General features: G+C 39.6%; 1 protein-coding gene across 2 annotated transcripts in view; it reads left to right on the forward strand.

Moving 5' to 3' along the window:
* Window positions 1-4,123: 4,123 nt before the first annotated feature.
* Window positions 4,124-21,000, forward strand: part of NPY1R (neuropeptide Y receptor Y1) — a 32,748-nt gene continuing 15,871 nt past the window's right edge. Inside the window, exons 1-3 of one of the 2 annotated variants that reach the window (XM_050338162.1) lie at window positions 4,124-4,425; window positions 6,946-7,777; window positions 7,895-7,946. In XM_050338162.1, coding sequence (XP_050194119.1) covers window positions 7,076-7,777; window positions 7,895-7,946 — 754 coding nt within the window. In that variant the 5' untranslated portion in view covers window positions 4,124-4,425; window positions 6,946-7,075. Of the gene's footprint in view, window positions 4,426-6,945; window positions 7,778-7,894; window positions 20,216-21,000 lie in introns of those variants that run through there. The other variant, XM_050338161.1, reaches the window with a different exon arrangement.

Consider the following 21,000-nt stretch of genomic DNA (forward strand, 5'->3'; position numbering starts at 1 on the left):
ATCTTGGACTACTGAAGAGGTGGCAATGGTTGAGCTGTCTTTGTGATGAAAGGCAGGACGTCTGATGGTTAGCTAATAAAATACTTCCAAGGGTGAGCCTGTAATTAGTCATTTTTGTTGCCTAATGTGTCATCACATTTTTTGGCTGGTATTACACACACTGACCCATCTGGATGATCATGCTGAACTGCAGGACCTATTTCTGCTTCATCTGAAGCCAAGTGAGAACTTGTGTATGAGCATATGTAAGTTTGAATCCTTAATGGACAGTGCAGGGTGGGCACAGCACAAAACATGACTTAGTATTTTAGCCAGGTGAACATAACTTAGGTTATATCTCAAGCAGCCTTTAAGTAATATTTCATGTGATCAGGATAGATTTACACTAGTTAACTTGGCTGTATTGTTGAAAATAGAACTGCAGCAACAAGACTGTCAGTGGAGATTAACCACATAATCTTTCATTCAGCTTATTTGGGTTTGTGACATTAGCAGTCAAATGAAATGTTGTTATGTTTGGTGTCAGATGCAGTTGTGTCGGAATAAACATGCTCTTATCCAAACAGAGAATTTGCTGCTATTCAAATTGTACTCAACACCGAAAGGCCTATTTAGTCTACTGGTGACAGACTTTTGCCCCAAGCAGCATGAGTTCCCTTATCTTTGAGTAATGTGAAATGCAAGTATTTCAATAGCACTGATGTTCAGTACTAGAAAATGAAAACAATAAAAAATAAGGTTAAAAACCCTTCAGACAGTGTTTCCATTCATTTCCATAGTGGGGACTTCAGTTTGTTTTATAGAAAATAGAAAGTTTAAATGATTCTCTTAGTGTTCTTCTACTTGGTGTTTTTTAAGTTTTGCAGAGAGATTGCAATGCCTGAGCACATGACAATACGTTGCAATGAAAGTGACAGCCTCATTTTAAGACATCTTTTCCATTTTTGAGAGTTGCAGCGAGAAAGAATTTTAATGGATTGATGTCTTGGTATATTTTTTTCTACATGTTTCTTAAACATGTCTTGTTCTCTTCTCAATGCTTTTACTTCAAAGCAATTCTGTATTCCTTTACTCAGGCTGTTCTGTTTCCTTAGTTGAAATACTTGTGTTCTGTTCATTGCACATTTTGCAATGTCATGCCTTCACACAAATAAACATATACACACAAACAAACAGTTTTCCAGTCCAGGGTGCCTTTGATGTACTGAAGAATTTATTCCCTGGAAGAGGATAATCTTTAGCACAATGGTTATCTTACTACGCCAGTGTTCTTGTGTCCTGACAGTCATCACCGCTAAAATTAGATTTACTGAGAAATCATTTGACATCTTTGTGATCTTGGAGCTCCAGCTGGAGACTGTCAGCTTGGTGTTGAGACTGAAGATGCACAGGATAGCCAAGGCTTGCTAGTGCCCAGTTTTCTTACAGAGCATACGTGATGCTACATGGCATTTGCTTCACAACCTGTATTTTATATAGCTACAATGGAAAGTTTGAAAAGAGTCTCTTTGTTTATTAGAGTGATTATTTTTTAGTGTGTTTAGTGTTCACATGTATGTGAAGTGCTTCAGAGAAGACTGATACAGCTCCAACAGATTCAGTCATCTGAGGTGGGTACACAACAGTATGGCAAAGCAGAAAGCTTGCAGTAAGACTTGGGTTATAGCATGTGTGCATACATGCTATATGCACTCATAAGTGTAGCACATGTGTTTGAAAGACTCAGTGACTGAGGCAGCCCTTTCCATTGATCCACTGCACTGTTCAAAGCCTGACCTTGTATCTGTCTGCTGTGTGAATAACTGTGAATATTTGTTGCCATCACTGTGAGTTCAGGTCACTGAGTAGCATGTAGGCTCTATATTTTATCTATTATAGGTAATCATTATATTTGCATAATTAGAGGTATTGTGAGGTTTGTTTTGCCTGTGTTTATGCGATGTTTGAAATTATCGTATATATTAACCACTAAAAAGTGAAGTGTTATGAATCACTTCATTTACTGTTGAAACAGAGATCCTCATCACTAATGACAAAATGGACAAGAGAGAAGATCATACCTATCTGAAATTTAAGAAATATTTGTGACAGAAACAATGGCATTTCAATAGGGTAGTAAATTAAGGCCTCTATTTAAAATAGAGTAGAAGGATGAGAAACAAAGGAAAAATGCACAACTTCCTACACCCCTGTCTTCCCAGGCTCAACATCACTTTTTCATCCCAACTCTTCTATATTCCTACCTCCCTGAGTTGTGCAGAGGCACAGGGAATGGGGGTTCTGGTCAGTTCATCACATGTTTCTGCCACTCTTTCCACCTCATGATGTTTTCCTGCTTCAGCATGGGGTCCTTCCCATGGGATACAGTTCTTCAATAGCTGCTCCAGCATGGGTCCTTTCCATGGGGTACACTCCCTCAGGAACAGATTGCTCCAGTGTGGATTCCCCACAAGGTCACAATTCCTGCCAGCAAACCTTCTCCCATGTGGACTCCTCTCCATGGACCACAGTGTGGCTCCACCATGGGCCTGCATGGGCTGCAAGGAAACAACTTGTGTCCTCATGGTTCCCACCACAGGCTGCAGGGGAATCTCTGTTCTGGCCAAGGGTGGATCCATTTCAGAGTCAGCTGAAAATGGTTCTTTTTTTGAAGTGAGTCACAGAATATTCTGAATTGGAAGGGACCCACAAGGATCATCAAGTCCAACTCTTAAGTGAATGGCCTCTACGGGGATCAAACCCATTCTGTTCAGCATGGGGCCCGCTCCTGGTGTCTTCTCGCAGAAGCCATCCCTGAAGCTCCCCAGCTTGTTATGTAAACCCAAGTCTCTTGTTCTGAGCTGGTCCTAGAAATGTATCTCTGCACTGGATACCTGTTGGCAGAGTACCACAGTTCTGTATCACAGAATGCTTGTTTTTATTTTTTAAATAGCCATCTTGACCATATTTGTAAGAGCATTACAGGGGAAGGGTGGTGGGAAGGAACACCCTGGCATAACAAAAAAAGTGCTTTTTGTCTGCCTAGCAATTTATCTATTGCCCTTAAAAATGTCTATATTGGACAATACTTTCCTTTTTTTGGTAGTGTGAATGAATCATTCCACATCCATAGTAATGAGAGGTCTCAGTTGTACATATCCTAGAGTGTCACTGATTCAGACAGAAATATACCCTTTATGACACTTTCAGCTTGGATCCCTGTGTGAGTGTACCCACCTTTGCTCTATTCAGTCAAAGGTCAGTGCTAATGACCCATGTATGACTGAAGTTCTTGAGATGCATTATATATAGCTTGCACTTACCTTATGGCTGCTGCTGTTAAAATGTCAGCAGCACCCCAGCTACTGGTTTACAGCAACTTGCACTTTCCTTTCTTACATCAAGGACTGCAGTTACAATGCAGTTGAGCTGAGCTCCTGGAAATACAGTATAAACATCAACTTCAGTGCTGGGTTCTGAAATCTTCCTATGAGACTCCTTCTACAAAAAATGTTGCAATCATTTACTATGTGCAACAAATTTTTTAGCTATAATTACCATAGTTCCTCAGTTGAGACTTATCCACAACAACAGTGTTGCCATATAATAGGTATATGCCTGAAGTAAGAATGTAAAAGCATGCAACGCCTTACACCACAAAAATTAATCTGGAGCCTTGGAAGAATTAGGAAACTTCTGTTTTCCAAGAAATCTAAACTCTTAACACAGCCTGCAGATTTTGCCAGGGCATTTTCAAAGTGTTGCTTAAGTTTATCTGGGTAACTTCTCACAGAATTCCCAACTTACCGTCTTTTGTAACCATCAAAGTAGATCAGTGCCATGATTTTTGGGAGTGGCACAACAACGTGTTTCAGCAACTTGACATTTTTTATTCATCCATTCATCACTGTTCAGACCAGAAGCTGGTTGTACTGGTTTAAAAAGCCAAACCCAAACTCTGTAACCCGCTCCTTATGCTTAAAAATCTCTTCCTCGTCCGCTTTCCAACAGCTTCTATTTCCATCTTTAGTTTGGCCACAAGATGGCAATAACTTGCAGACAAAATGCTGAAACAGGCAAACCGATTTAAAACTGTCTCCCTTCCTGAGCTTTTCCTTGCGCTCTTCCCCCCATCCGCCTCTTTTGTTTCAATATTTAATTGCATTTCTTTCGGAATTACTAGGCAACCCACCCCCAGATGTGCAGTTTAAAGGTGATGTGCTTGCAGTGAGATTTTCAGGATCTACTCAGCAGAGCACCATCATGTGATACTGGGGTAAGGTGGAGTTCAGCTTTAAGGGGGAGTCTCTAGCCTTCCTCACCCATCTTTAGGATCTCAGCTGAAGAAATACCAGAGAATGCTTCCCCTTTCCCTACTCCCTCTTCTCCATCCAGCCTCCTGAGGCATCCTCTGAGCAGACCAAAGACGGGCAGAGCAGTTGCAAGGTGAGTTTCCCCTGCGATTGCTTTCCCATGACTGTGGGTGGTTGTGTGCCGGTTAGGCTTGTGTTTGTTGCTCTCTCAGGTGCAGGTGACAAAATTCAAGGGAGGGATAGGCTCCAGGCTGGACTTGCAAGTGGCTGTCGGCTTGGGCTGACAGCATTTTTTGCTTGCTTTGGAATAGCTCCAATAGTTTTACGGTCCATTTCCTGTCACCTCACAGCACATTATTTCACCCTTTCTGTCTGTTAGTGCTAAACTTTTGACCAAAATTCTCATGGAGAGTCAGGATTGTGCGCGTGGTGGGGGAGACAGTGCAATCACCCAGCGGGGTCTACAGAGCTATGGGCTTTCCCTGTCCCAGGCCAGCACTCCTGGGAGTGGGGAGAGTTCTCTTTCCTGACTTGGGAACTGGTGGGGTAGGGGACAAGGAACAGTGCAGCTGTCCAGGAGATGCAACTTCATCCCCTCCTGATGTCTGGTCCATTTTGGAGAGGGACAGGAAAGAAGGATCCCTTGTCACTTGCTAGCAGTGCTGTGTTTCTGAGCTGGTTTGCTGACATGCTCTTAGGTTGCATCTCTGCTATGGGGAAAGGTGAGGGAAGAAGGAGCAGTAGCAGTTTCTAGTTTTGAGTTTGATATTTAATAAATAAGCAAGAGCAGAGCTTGTCTAAGGGAGTAAAAAAACCAAGAGCTTGAAACCCAGGACACCCTGTTGCTGGGTGCAGTTTAGTCCCAGCTGGTGAGAGAACCTGCCCAGTTCCCTCCTTGCCTGACATGGCTCTTCACCCACTCTGCTCCTGCCATCATCCCATCAAGTCACAGGGCTGGACTGCCCACCTCGTGCTGTACAAGTGATGGTGAAGATCATGATAAAATCCAGATGTGACTTTTGGACTATGATAGTCATACTGCAGGAGCCCTGGTTCTCCACATCACCCACACACTTTTCCTTTGGGTAAAGCACCTACTTATGGCTCCAGCTGAAGTGATGCTTCAAGAGGTCCTGGGGGTGGAAATTTCTTTACTGCACCCTAAAACAGATCTTGTGGACTAGATCTCATAAATTTAGTTCGCAGAGGCAGCAGGTCTGAGAGAGAATGCTCAGGTGTGTGCCTAGCTGTCTTGAAAATCAGCATAGCCAAACCTCAGACAGAGATGCCTTTTGTCTGAAATCACTGCTGTTAACTTTCACAGTAAAATGTCACACAAGCTACATTGCCTGTTGTGGTTTCACGCAGCCATGTGGTGATTATAAAGAGCCAGCAGAGATGAGGTGAGCTCATGGTGGCAGCAGCAGTAAGAAGTCATGGCATTGCCATTGTCATCCTTTGGCTGACCCTCAGAAGGAGCTGGAGCTGCAAGCCCATCCTTCACACACTGGCTCTGCCCTAGGGAGGAGGCAGCCCCAGCTCTGGTCCCCAGCATGTGGCTGGTTAAAAGAGTGTCTGCCACCAGTAACAGACAAAGACGATTCTTCTCCAGAGACTTAGATGGCACAGAGATTTCTATTGAGCATCATTTAAGATCAAAAGCTCACCTATTCAGGGTAACTTTTAATGAAGTACATTTTAGTGGGCAATGTTTCTACAGCTTTTGTGATAAATGCCATATGGAGACGTGTTTGAAACCCACTTGTGTGAATTTTAAGTGGCATATTTCATTACCATAACCTGAGGTTAAGTGAGCAATAAATTTAGCTCATGGGAGTGGCCAGAGGTAAAGTTCCAGGCTCAGTGCAGAATTCAGTGCCACTAATGGTGAGCTGAAGTAAAGGTGTGTCAGGTTATTGATTAATTGTTTATTAACTGTTTATAAAATTATTTTATTTAATTTTTTTATTTTCCTCCTGAACATATATGCTTGAGTTTCAAATTTTTAAAATTGAGGCCTTGCGAAAGGGTGATTATTTAAGCATGCCTGTTTGTGTTGTGTGGGTAAAGAAATTTTCTTCAGTGTTTAAATTTTGCTATCTTTTGTCTTGTTTTGTGAGCTGCATAGCCTTGCTAGCTGCGATTAAGTTGTTCAGAGTTCCTAATTTGCCTTTGACTCGGTGCCAGTGCTGCTGTGGGCACTCGGTCACTCAACATCAAGTGTATGCACTAGGGAAAAAAGAATGCAGCAATTTTGGGAGTAATTTTTCCACCCCTCACATTGGTCAGATGGGCTTTCCCCCGCTCATGTGATGACTGCATGTCATTTCACTTAGAGCAGTTTGAGAAATCAGACGTTTGCAGATTAAATTTATGAAAAGGAGATGTAGGGCATAAAGTGAAGGCTGCGCCGATGAATTCCGAAATTGCTTCCCAGCTCGCTATTCCGCGTAACTTGTGCCGGCGGGAAGGGGCCGGGCAGGGGTCGTGTCCCCGCTTGCGGTCCCGTTGCTTCGCTCCTGCTTTCTGCCTCCATCCCGCGGACCGCAGCCCCGCTCCCGCCGCCCTGCGCGGGGCCCGGGGCCGGGCGGGTCCGTCCGGGGCCAGGAGCCGTGCCCGAGGTGACCGGCCCCGCTCCTTCCCTTCTCCCCAGGTGGCCCGAGGGAGATGCGGAGCTGAGGAGCGGGCTCGGCCCGGCCTCCGCTGCGGGACCGATGGGCGCCCCCTGAACTCGGAGCGGTCTGGATGAGAGCGGCGAAGGGCGGCGGCGAGTTGGAAACAACATGAATACCTCCTCGGCCTTCGCCCCACTGGGAAATATTTCCGGTCACCTGAATATTTCGGAGACGAACTCGCAGATCTTGCAGTTTGAGGACGAGGATTGCCGTGTGCCTTTAGCCATGGTCTTCACTCTGGCCTTGGCTTATGGGACTGTGATAATTCTGGGAGTCTCCGGGAATCTGGCTTTGATTGTCATTATTTTAAAACAAAAGGAGATGCGCAATGTTACCAACATACTCATTGTCAATCTATCCTTTTCGGACCTCCTGGTGACCATCATGTGTCTTCCTTTTACCTTTGTGTATACTTTAATGGACCACTGGATTTTTGGGGAGGCCATGTGCAAACTGAACCCTTTCGTGCAATGTGCCTCCATCACCGTCTCAGTCTTTTCTTTAGTCCTCATTGCTATTGAGCGCCATCAGCTGATCATCAATCCCCGTGGCTGGAGGCCAAACAACAGACATGCCTACATGGGGATTGCTGCCATATGGATTTTAGCTACAGCTTCCTCTTTGCCTTTCCTGATCTACCACGTCTTAACAGATGAGCCCTTCAGAAACGTAACATTTGATGAATATAAAGACAAATACGTGTGCTTGGACCTGTTCCCCTTGGACACTGCCAGGCTTTCTTATACTACAACGCTTTTGGTCATTCAGTACTTTGGACCGCTCTGTTTTATATTTATTTGCTACTTGAAGGTAAGATGGAATCCTCTTGCAACACAATCCTCTTGTCTGATGTTTGTTTATCCTTGCAAAGATGACAGTGCTAGGTTAATTTATTCCATGTGTTTCTCTTTGTTGAATTTCCTGCAGATATACATACGGTTGAAAAAAAGGAACAACATGATGGACAAGATGAGAGACAGTAAGTACAGATCCTCTGAAACCAAAAGGATCAACATCATGCTGATCTCAATAGTGGTCGCATTTGCAGTTTGCTGGCTGCCTCTCACCATCTTCAATATCGTGTTTGATTGGAATCATGAAATTCTGCCTGTTGCTACTTGCAGCCACAACCTGTTGTTCCTGATTTGCCACCTCACTGCCATGATTTCTACCTGTGTGAATCCCATCTTCTACGGGTTTCTCAATAAGAATTTCCAAAGGGACCTGCAGTTTTTATTTCATTTTTGTCATTTCCACTCCCGTGAGGAGGATTATGAGACTATAGCCATGTCCACCATGCACACAGATGTTTCAAAAACCTCTTTAAAGCAGGCAAGCCCAGTTACATTTAAAAAAATAAATAGTGACGATGATGAAAAAATATAAAGGAGTAATAAAAATTTCACACCAAACTGCTTGAAGTGTGATTGCAGGTGAAATGTGTCCAAGGACAAGTGAAATTACATAACAAGTACAAAATGCGTAATGTCTTTCTTCTTTTTCCAAGGAACTTTGATTGTTGTCACTTTGAAATTATATGCTGTGCATTTTTGCCCCTTTTACTGCTTTAATGTTCACAGAAGTTGTATCTGAATTTTATTATAAGACATAGTTAGACCTTCTACTACCTATGGTTTTCATCAGCTGTCTTTTGTTCTGTTTTCTTTGTACAGTTATGTGCTTTAGCAGAAAGGCTTATTTATTGATTATATTTTTTCAAAGAAGTAGCTTTCTAAGACCATTAGAAACAATATGAACCACAGGGACACTGTCACTACAGAGGACACCCACCAAAAAATAAAATTAGGAAATTCTGATTTGAAGAGAAGTTCCTTTCTTTTTTAATTCAGCTATTGATTGATATTAAAATTCTCTAAAATCAGTGTACGCATGCAAAAAAAGGATTCCGTGAGACCTGTAGAATATGTTTAAATGGGGAAATACAGTTTTCTAGTTCACAGTGGCAATTCAGGCTATAATCACTTAGTTTCAAAGGAAGGATTAAGAAAGAAATTCTGTTCTCATTTATGAGAACAAAACCCTATAGTAATTCCACAGTGCACAATGGGATAACTCTGATGTTTCACCACAGCAAAGGAAAGCATAAAGGGGCCTTCAGTCCCAGCTGATTAGAGCTGGTTTTAATAACACAGGCTTTTTAATTTAAAAACTCCAAGCCCCATTTTCATCTGCCATCACTGACGGGAGTTAGTGTTGCTGGGATGAAATACACCAGCTGTCCCTAGCCTATGAACCATGTAAATTCTCCTTGAGACCTATGTCCAGAATCTAAAGGGAGATGGGATTGTACAGTGCCTAGACAAGGTGCAATACCACCCTTGCAGGTGACAGTGAAAATCAGGTCTGGTATTAAAAAAGGTAAGGTTTATCTATCTGAGTCTTATCATAGTAATTAGTGTTGACCTACATAAATTATGCATAGCTTCAAAATATGTTGTGTTCAGATGCAATGGCATAAACCTGGATAATTTTGGTTTTAAGCTGTGCCAGGGGAGATTTAGGTTGAATATTAGGAAGAAATTTTTTACAGACGGAGTAATCAGGCATTGGAATGAGCTGCCTAGGGAAGTGGTGGATTCACTGTCCCTGGAGGTTTTTAAGATGAGACTGGATGTGGCACTTAATGCCATGGTCTAGTAACCACAGCAGTGTTGGATCAAAGATTGGACTTGGAGGTCTTTTCCAACCCAGTTGATTCTATGATTCCAATTTCCAAGACAATGAATGGTTAAATCAAGATCTGCAAAACCTAAAAGAAGGATATGGATAAAGTTTGGGTATAACTGGTGTGCTTAGCTTCCAAACTCACAGTTTCCACATTTATTTGAAGTGTGGAATTATTTGCCAAATTTATACAATAGAGCTCTCTGTGTTACTGCTTAAAATATATATCCTCTAATTACACAAAATATTCATGACTAGATCCCCAGTTGAGGGAAACCCACAGAACTTGACTGCTGTAAATGAAATGACACAATATTAGCCAGCTGAGGTTCTGTGTCATACAGTGTACTTTGCTGTATAATCAAGGTCTTTTTGAATAATCAGCTTTTTAAAATACAATATAGACCCTACTTTCTTTCAGGAAAGTAATTTTAAATCATTATGGCAGACAAGAGGGTCTTTAAAATGGATATAAATGTAAATGCAGCATGAATGGAAATCTGACCTGATACATTTCTGAGCAAAAAGATCTCAGGATATTATGGTGAACTTACTGTGTTCTAAATTTGACATAGATAAATGCCTAAGAAATTAAAATTATTTGGGTTGCCAGAATTTAAAAGTAAAAAACTGTGCCTTGTGTTGTCTTATAAATAGTGTAGAATATTAAAGTAGCAATGTGTTCTTGTGCATTATAATTCCATGTATTTCTCTACTGGAAGATAATTTAATTTAAAAGGTTTCTGTGCTTGAGAAAAGAGATGGAATGTAGGAAATTAATTATAAGACAGAAGTTTCTTTCAGAGCTTTGGCCTTTTGTATTTTATGAGATTTCCTTTTTTTCTGTGGTTCTCTGTGTTATGTGTTGCTAACAATTTGACAAGGGTCTCCCAAAATTATTTCCCTCTCACTTTGCAACAATTTTCACCTTCTAAAGGATCTGTAGTTTCACATGAGATACAATGTAGAAAAACAGCCTTTTTTATATATATTAAGAATGTCACAGTGGATTTTTCCCATTACAAAAACAGTCACTATGAATTTGTGAATTTTACATGCTTAAATGCTTTTTTCCTTTTCTTTTTTTTTTTTTTTCTTTTTTTATTTTAAAAACCTCTTTCTTTCAGTGGAGTGGAAGAAGAAAATTCAATTATTTGAGAAACTTTCCATTTAGTTTTCTGGAAATTTTTATCAGGCTGCATTAGATGTTTATATAGCTGGAGATGTTTATAGCTGCTGGAGGAACTTTAGAGGAGCCTGTCGGTGCTCAGGGACATAAAACAGGTGTGTGCTAAGATTTGGAGGTCTTCAGTGGGATAGCAACATATTTATTCCTATGTCAGCATTTCTCCTGCTTGAGGTAGAGTCTCAAAGCCTGCAGCCCATGTGATACTGTCTCATACTGTCTCCTGAGAATGTGTCAGGTGTTTTTTGCCTCCCAACACCTGATAAACAAGGTGATCTGTAAGTAAGAGGATTCCTTCTGCTCAGCTTCGTTGAGCTCAGGAGCCAGTTTTCCTCTACACTGCTGTCCTAGAATCAGGCTTCTTATATGTTTCCTCACTTCCCCCCAAGAAACCTTTCTGAGCCTCTACTGAGGACACAGGGTAGTGCATTGTCATACAAATAGCACAGCGTGCTCTGCCTCAAACAACAGTGGAAAGGAACACAGTGTAAAGAGTGTCCAGCAGGAAAATGCATTTGGAGAATTTCAGAGGGCAAAATCATTGCTTTTCTGAAGAATTTGTTCTGAGGACAGAGATAAAAGTAGTCTCTCTGAGGTGCTGACCTGACATCCACAGGGCATAGATCATATCTACTGAGAGCAGTATTTTTGTCCTTGTATTTGTGACTTGATGCTGGAGTTCTCAAAAGCCGCTGGAGACTTTCCCCTCCCAACAACCAGCTACAATATGGATCCTATTTTTTATTTTCAGTGCTCCAGCATGGCTTCTCATCCTCTATATGCTAAATTTCTTTATAGGGTAAGCTGCTGAGTCTCGTGTTTCACTATAATTTTTAAGTCATTCTGGTTTGATATTTATTTCTCCTTTGTGCTGTTTTGTCGAACATCCCACACATCAGCACATGGTGATTCCTGTCTCAAAATCCTGAAGATTCTATTTATTCTTTCAGACTGGTAGAGAAGTTTTACTGACAGAAAATCAGAACAGTGAGTGATCTATAATGTATCTTATTATTTATGTGTCATACATTTCATGTCAAATCTACAGCCTTAAATGACAAATGAAACTATTTAATAAACATTATTATCTGCTTCATTTATCAGTTATTTTAGCATCTTAAACTTCAGTTTTATTGGCCAGAGACATTTAAACCTTCTGAATAATCTAAATAAACCAGCACATTTGTATGTCATGTTAATAAATACCTCTGTATTCCCATGTTGGTTTTTTTTCAACATGTCTCTTGACTGTGTCATTCTCACTACATATGGTAATTCACAACTTTTACATCAACATTAAAAAAAAGGATAATAATAAAGGAAGCAATTAATTGGCAATAATACTTGCCTTTGGTAGGCCAGGAAAGAACTGGATATTAAAAAAATAAAAAAATCTATATGTATATAATCAACCCTGTTTTTATCACCACATAAAGAAATCAGATTTAAACCAGGGAAAGGAATCAACATGACAGGACCCCCCAGATCGCTTGAGCTGATGCTGACTGTATCTCATCACTGATTAAGGTGAGAAGGGTAAGGGTTCATATTTTCTGACTCTGAGGTCTTGCACTACAGTACTTGCTATTATGAATGAATACTAAAGGCAAAATGATACTGATTCATATTCAGACTGTAAATCATCATATGTTTAAATACAGGCCTGTATATCAAGTTCTCATTCTAACCTCTGGAAAGTGTTTTCAGATCAATGAAATGGAAAATTTGCTTGAAGTTAACCATTTGCTTAGGCACTCTACTGAATAAAGGTGCACTTCTGGCTGGCAGCTCACACTCTTTCCTTTTTATTTTTTTTTTAATTTTTTAATTTAATTTTTATTTTTAGTAATAAAAATTTTATTATAGAAATAAATTAATGGCATATAGTTGTTTGGCTTTTTTTCTGGATTGTTCTATGGATTTTTTTTCTGGGGTACAGTGCCTGATAATGGTTCATTTTAAAGCTTTACTTCCTATTTCTTTCTATCAAAGAATTTACTGAACCAGTTCATAGAGAATGAAGACAATAAGGAAACTTTTTTCTTTTATTCTTATTTTTAAAGTATACATAACAGTAGGAAACAAGAGCTTAAATAACATCTCTTGTCTGCGACAGATTACATTCATTCAGCTGAGTGGAAAAGGGGGAGAAATAACAGTTATAACTAAATGATAAATTTTGTTGACAGTCGTTTCTCAATTGAAAGATCTGCCATGCTGTCTTCATTCCTGTGTTCTTTAATATACGGTATCTGCATCCCTGAATCATTACTAATTAGTCGAGTCACTACTAAAGTTGATATGAAAGAAAATTTTTTTCTTCTATCCAGGTTTTTCAGAATTTCAAATGTTTGTGTATTACATATAAGAGGAAAAAATGTGACCAGCTTTAGTCTCTAACACTTTAATTAGTCTATGATCAGAAATTACTTCTATTCAGTATTTCTGCCCATGCAAAAGAGTGCTAATGGCCTAATTGAAGTTGATATTTCAAACATTGGGGAGTACATTCACAAAGACTGACAGAAAAGGATGGGGGCTTTTCTGGCCTCCTTCAGAGGCAATCCGAGGGCATTCACACCTACACTACTCTGGATGCTATGCATCTACCAAAATGGCTTTCTATCCATTATCAATATAGGCTGCTAAGGGACAGCCAGCTTCCAGGGCCAGCACTAGGCCTGGTGACTACTGCTTCCCTTCCTCCACCTTCCATGATGCTTCTGCATGCACTTCGTATTTCATCCTCTTGATAGCTGCTTTCTGAGGAAGCTGTAGGAATTTGTACTCTGATTTTGTGAGTGCCTGAGTATATGGTAAAAATCAACTCTATTCAGGGCAGTGCTTTAAATAGTTTCTTTCATCAAAATTATCTTCCGGCAAGTTTCTGGTAGGCAAGTTTCTCAAAATTTAGAAGTACATAATCTACAGAGCTTATGTGGGATATATCTTCATACAGAACATCCAAATCATTGCAGCAAAACTGACAGCACACACAGTATTATGTTTTCCAAATAGATGAGTTGATGATCTGGTTATTTGACACAGGTCAGGCTTAGTTGCAAGAAATTTGCACCTGAAGCAAATGTGTTTGAGACTGATGCACAGGAGAGGCTCTGCATGGTGAACTAATGTGCCACAAATTATGCAACATTGCAGATATACAGGGAAATAGATAGTTTGGAAAAGAACCAAAAAGCAGAAGATCTAGATGAAGCCTTGATGCCTTCTGCCAAATATAAATAAAAAGACTTGAAGGGAAACTCAGACATTATTTAATTTGAAGGCCAACAGACTGACAGGTAAATGCTTTGTTGAGGAAAGTGTTGGTCCAAAAAGTATTTATGTTAAACAGGTTCTCTGCTCCAGTTTACTGAAAAAGGATATAAAATTATAAATTACTCTGAAAATATAGGTTTTTAAGATTCTTCACCTTGGATTAATCTAGATCTCTTTTTGAGACAAAGGAAACAAAATTTTTTGGCACAATTGAAAAATAACAGTTTTCATTGTGTCCCCCCACTGCACAGGAATCCATTTGTTTCCACTCCTGCACAACATGGAGGAGGTTTGTTTATGGCAGGAGTAACCTGATCAACAAAGCCCTTCTTGTCTCTCTTGGCTCATGTCCACACTGATATTGTGCTGCTGTTTTTCACTTTGCAATCTCTCCCCCCTGCCTCCACCAAGCTATGACATTTTTATTATTCTATTTATATTGTTTCTTTATAAAAGCTGTCTGTGAAAAGATGTCCTTGAAAGATCCTATTCAATATGTGCTTGAACATATGGGTGAGAGGCCACACAGGACTTACAGAAATGTGACTGACAATGTGATGATGTTTCAGCGGATAGAGAAGTTGAAAACCTATTTGTTACATACTGTCATTCAGCCCTTTTCAATTAAAGTTTTTGTTATCATTTTAATTCATGTAATCTAAATATCAGCTAAACTTATGTATCTAGTGTTTCCTCTTGGTGATCAGCCTCCAGAGACATTCAGCAAGAGGAGACACTGGGTAACCAACTTGTATCCTTACTTAGCCTTGTATGCTCTCACAAAGCTCCTCATTTATTTATACTATACTTGAAGATATATATGCAAAAGTGTTCACTTCTCTCTCTTCAAGACTAGTGGAAGTTGTGTAATTAAGAGATATAATAGATAGGACTGGTTTATCTTTCCTGACTTTTATTTCCATTATTATTATGACTGTAAAGTTCAAGGGACTTCAGTTAAGCCTTGACTTCTTATCAGTTTGGGCACATGGGTGTCAGTTGCCATGCATATGGCTAAACAGGTGCTAAAGTAAGAGCCTTGAAGCCTGACCTTAAACACTGCAAGGTTAATAAAAAGACTCCCATTGACTTCAATGAGCTTTGGGTAGGTACTTGTTTCAAGTGACACTGAAGTGACATATATGTCCGAACATTGGCTTCCTAGAGAGGGCAGCAGTAAGAAGTGACGTTATCTGCATGTGTGAACTCAGCAGAGACACAACTCCTTAGTCATCCATGTCAGTCCAAGGGGCATATCAAAAAGTCATCTTCAGCTGGTACTTATACTATGGTTATCCTCTTAAGTTCTTCTGTGAGTTTTACTCTGATTTTTTTTCTTGACACAGTTACAAGTTAAATGTATCTGCCGAGCTATCTGGCTTATCAATTTAAGGCAATTTGCTTCACAGAAAATTGAAGATGGCACTAGCAATTCTTCACTACTAAAAGTGGGGGCTTTTATAATTATTATTATTATTATTATTACAACTACTTCTGCTTTTTTTCACTTTGGGAAACAAACAAACAAACAAACAAATCACTAACAGCCAGACAACATAGTTTATTTTACATCTGAAATTCCTCAGTCAGTAAGGAATCTCAGCCTGCAGCACAATCTGTGGATTTACCTAATAGAGATGCTCCTACAGCAGAAACACCAGCAATCATGAATAAAACTACTGTAAGTAGTTGCTGAAATACAGTTATCTTCAGAATTAGATAAGGGCATCTTTAAGTCAATATAGAGAAACTTGAATTAAAAGATTAATGATTTTGTGTTGGAAATGGTACATTCAAATAACCCAGTGACCTCAAGAAATTATAAAACCTGAGCCTGGTCTCATTCATAATAGTCAAATGCTGCAGTAACATCTCTTGACATTGTTCAGAATGTTATGTGGTGGATGAGGCAGGTAAATGAGATCAGTTTGTGAAGCTGTCAGATTGGTTTTTTATACCCATAGATTTTATGTTACCCAGGGTTGGGGTAACATAAGGAAATGAAGAACCTTGGTTTTTTAATTCCTTGATAATTTTCTCTCAGACCAAACAGATTTGTTAAAGCTTTCTAAGGGTGAAATGGGATTGGATGAGCTGAGTACCCGTTGTAAAAGTGAGTTTGTTCTTTTAAGCAGGACATACATGTTGTAGGTGTTAGCATCTGAAGTCTTATATTCTACACAGTAGAATATAGATATGTATGTTTACTATCACATATAGAAACATTTTAAAATGCTGACTTCAAGTAAATTCTATACATTTATAAAAAAACCCTAAATCTTTAGCAGTTCTTATGTTCAGAGAATGTTCATAAAAGAAACAAATCAAGCTGTGCCAGTTGTCCATTTGTGCTGACTGTGCAGTTTGTTTTGGCCAAAGGGTTTTATTGACCATGGGACCCTGTCTGAGTATCAGCATCTGCTTGGGAGACATGGGAACCACCTCACTGAGTGAAGCAAAGGTATCTTTGCCAGCAGGATGTCTGACTTGCTAAGAAGTTCTTTAAACTGGGAGTGATGTGAAATGAAGAGTATTACCAGGAGTCTCTGAGGGAATGAGGGACAAGACTGTCAAGCAAAGGGCCTGGAGTGGTGCAAGTGAATGCAAAGACAGTGAAGAGCTTAAATGAGGTCAGTTAAGCAAGGAAGTGCCTACAAGATACAAATTTAGGAAAAATCCTCAGACCCTTTCTGGGAAAATGGCATGCTGAAGTGTCCCTCAGAAGTGCCTCTCTCAAGTGCCTGTTCACGAAGTGTGTGCAGCATGGGGAATAAATGTAAGTAGAGAACTGTGTGGGATTGCAGGGCTATGGTGTTGTTGGGAACATGGCAGTGTAGTGGGACGTCTCCCATGACTGGAATGTTGCAATAGTGGAATACAGGCCCTTTAGGAAGGACAGGGTATGAAGAGGTGGAGTTGCCCTTTATGTGAGAGAGCAGTTAGAGTGCATGGAGCTATTCCGAGGATAGATGAGAATTTAAGCTGAGAATTTAAGAGATAGGATTAAACAACACACCAGTATGGATGACACTGTAGTGGGTGTCTGCTACAGGCTGCCTGATGAGGGAAGCAGTAGATGAGGCTAGAAGAAGTCTCATGTTCAGGCCCTGATCCTTGTGGTAGACTTTAATCATGCCCAATACCTGCAGGTCATAAGTAATCCAGGATGTTGCTGGAGAGCATCGATGGAAATTTCCTGACAACGATCATAGAGAAATCAACACTTGCAAACAAGGAAGAGCTTGTCAGGGATGTGAAGACTGAAGGCAGTATTGGTGCAGTTCTGTACTCTTACAAGTTTGGGGAAGACTGGGAGCTATGCAGGTAAAAGCATTTTTATCAGTACTTGAGTAAGGAAAAGAATAGAAACCCCACTCCTGCCTGCTATGTTTGACAGCAGCAATCTGACCAGTATTATCTGGATGATGAGTATGCTTTTATGTCTGAGCTAGGCAGTGCAACATGGGAAAGAGGACCATGGGGCTCAAGAGTTATTGAGCACAACCAATAGTTGTGGTAATGCAGTATTAGCCTGCATGGAAATATGAGGGGAGAGCTGAGGCAAATTTGGTGGGCTGAGAACAGGCCATAGAGTTATGGAATCCAAATGTTAGTAATTTTGTCATTTAGAATAACCTGTGGTAACAAATGTATGACAATTATCAGTTTCTAGGCCAAGCTATAGTACACGTGTTTAAGGGGGTTTGTGTTTGGGGCATTTTTATTTTTGAAATAAAGCTCACAATTATTTGGATAGTTAAATCCAGTTTAGCAAGGTGCTGACAGTACAGATCATTCTTTTTCAACTCTAAAGCCATCTGAATTTGAAAGAGTTCTGATTGCACTAATATAGTTTGCTTACTAGGTACAGTACATTTTTTTAAAAAAGCTATGGAAGGAGCAGTGTTTCTGATGGGTATATAAGCTGTGCTACTCACTTTATAATAAAGACACACAACTGTTATTCATACATTTTAACTGAAGATTGGTTTCAGCCCTGTCACACTGGGTATTGCCATTTGACTTCTTGCATGGTTTTGTTAGAAATGCAGTGATTCATACAATGACTATGATTGCAGCTAGGCAAAAAAGAAAAAGGAGTCAGACAAAACCTTTCTGCTCAGAAGGCACAGTTTATGTGATTTCTTAAACCGTCTCCCTGCTCCATCAAACACCTCTCCAACTCGTATTTTTAGTTCAGGGTAGCAGAGAGAGAGTTTTGATGCTTTAAAAATCTCACCTAAGGCTTCTACCCATACTGACCCAATCTGAAAGCTATGCTGGTTTCTCAGTGCTCTCTGGAAGAAGATCCCTGCTTGGAGGAGTATTTATTTAGACCTCAAACTATTCAGCTACTGTGTCCTATAGTTAGCCAGAATTCAAGATCAGATAAGACTGTTTTAATTAGACAGAAGCTGAGATAAACATGTTCTTTATGAAATGTTATTTAGAAACATCTTTTATACAATACTGTTTCCAGAACAGCAAGAAACTTATTGTAAGACAAGTTCCAAGCGAGCCTGGGTTTAAGAAGCTCTATTTCTGCTTCCTTTCAGTGCTGTGTTTGCAGCTCTCTACACTGACCCTCTGCATTCACATTGCAAGCAGCCAATGTTGTAATTGCAGAAATGATGACCACACAGACCTCTTGTAGGTACGGTACAGGATTAAGCAATCCCTCTCCCCACCTTTCTCTTTTCCCACACCTACGCATCACAATCAGTTGTCACACTGAAGGGTAAATTAAGCTGCGGTATAGATCCAACTTAAGAACAGAAAACCTAGAAATAAAGAAGGGATTTGAATGAGGGAATTGGTCCCATTTATCAGCTGGTTACACAAACACTTGTTCTGGTGTGAAGGGCATAGGTTAGTGAGAGGAATGAGTGAATAACTAAGGATGGGAATGCACAGTGCTTAGGCTGGCATGGCCACAAGAAATGCTAGTCAAACTTTGTAATAAGGAAAATACCTTTTAATCCATCAGTGTTAGCTCTGACCTGCTATGAGGACATTTACTTTGGGTGGCCACCATTGTGTGAACAGCTGGTTTTGCCAAACAAATAAACTTGGTTGGATTTTTAAAGCCTGAGTGCTTGTTGCTTTAAAGGAGTCTGCTCTTGTCTCAGGATTTGAGCTTTGTGTTCTGACAACCATTATTGCCTTTCCATATAGAAACAACTTTCATGCACACTGTGCTTTAGAAGCTGTTAACTCTGTTCCAAGAAACATAATAATCATGAAAGTATGCATTTTATAGTAAATTCTATAACCATGTGAGTGATACATGGTGTGGGTCTTTGGATTCCAGAAGCTGGTGTTTCTGTGTTTGTTTTTTTCTTTTCTTCACCTGGAAACTGAGTGGAAGAGGAAGATTGTTGCAGGGCTACATCCAAGAAGTAAAGAAGTTATACCTCTGAGTCTACAGAACTGTATTCAGGAAACTCCTGTGATCAAGATTCCATTGATTCTACAATTCTATGAATAGGCTAAGCAATATCACTAGCCCTGATATTTAAGCTTTCTCCAAACATATTGTAGTACACCAGTAGGTTCAAACTGTCTTGCTTAAATCAATGTGGGACATTTTTACCAGCAATTGCTGTGTTGAATCACTGTGAATTTTGGTTTTCAACTCAAAGTTTTAACTTAGAGGGAACGGCTTTGATTTAGCTAAGCTTGACTTATGAAATCATATATGGCTCAGTCTGTATCCCCCCTTGTAAAGTGCTCAAAGACTGTGATATGCTCAGATATGTGATCCTAATAAAATGATAGAGCCTATTTACTGTGTTCATTTAGGCTTGTTGGTGTCAAATATTTGTCTGAACAGCCGCATTTTCTTGAAAAGAGATATAACAACTAAAATCTGAAATATGAAATTGTTTTATCTGAGGTTCAGTGCAGTCCCTAAGATGTGCACCTTATATTAATATCCAGTCTGGAGACCTTTTAGCTGAGTATTAGCAATTAATTGCAAGGACATATATCTGGATTATACATTGGAGATTTTGCATGCAAATGTATAATAAATGCATATAAATCCATTGTTAGATGTTTTGGAAAGATTGCTTTGAATAAAGTGACTGAAATAAAAATCTAGAAGTTTTCACAACACTGTTACTTCTAGACTTTTCCAAAGTTCCACAGTAAAATGACTTTGACACTGTATATTCTGTCACATACTTGAAAACACATTTTTAAAAAGAAATTACTATAGGCTCGTATTTTGAATAACAGCCTTTTTCTCAGTAAGTTCATGTTCATAAGATGGATACAAAATCTGAGAGATAAAAATAGAGTTCTCTCTGGATTCAGTAGGAATTTTGCCAGAGGAAAGGGTAGTAGGAAGTGCTGGTTTTGCTTCATGTTCCAAGCTTATTGATATTTTGCTAACACTGGTGTATTCCTGGGTGCTGTTGTTTTATTCTGCAGAGTTTGTTCCATAATTTCCTTCTGTTCTGTTCTTTTTTAAAAGTACTTTCCTTTTTTCTGCTGAACCCTTCAAATGATCTCACCAGCTCTCTCACTTAAAACATTCAAAGAATTAGATGGTCAGTCTTCTAAAATCTAAGTTTTTATGACGGTCTTGGAAGGTAATTATGTCTGACTTATACAATGTGTGAAATTAACAGAACACACTATAAGATAACTTTATAATAAAAGGAATTGATCAGTATTTTCCAGAAAGAATCTAGGTTTGAGTTCTTTGCTCTTATTTTGTTGTTTGTTTGTTTTTAACAGTGTTTACAGTATCTAGAGGGTCCATTTCATTTTTATACTGTGGTCAGCACGTATACTGGAAAACCTAACCCAGAAACACTAAAGGCTTGGTTTTCAGAGACACGATAAAGGCTTAATACAGCTAACTTTCATTGAAATT

This window comes from Myiozetetes cayanensis, unplaced genomic scaffold, assembly GCF_022539395.1.
Source record: "Myiozetetes cayanensis isolate MyiCay16 unplaced genomic scaffold, myiCay2020 scf7, whole genome shotgun sequence".
In the NCBI taxonomy this organism is placed as follows: domain Eukaryota; kingdom Metazoa; phylum Chordata; class Aves; order Passeriformes; family Tyrannidae; genus Myiozetetes; species Myiozetetes cayanensis.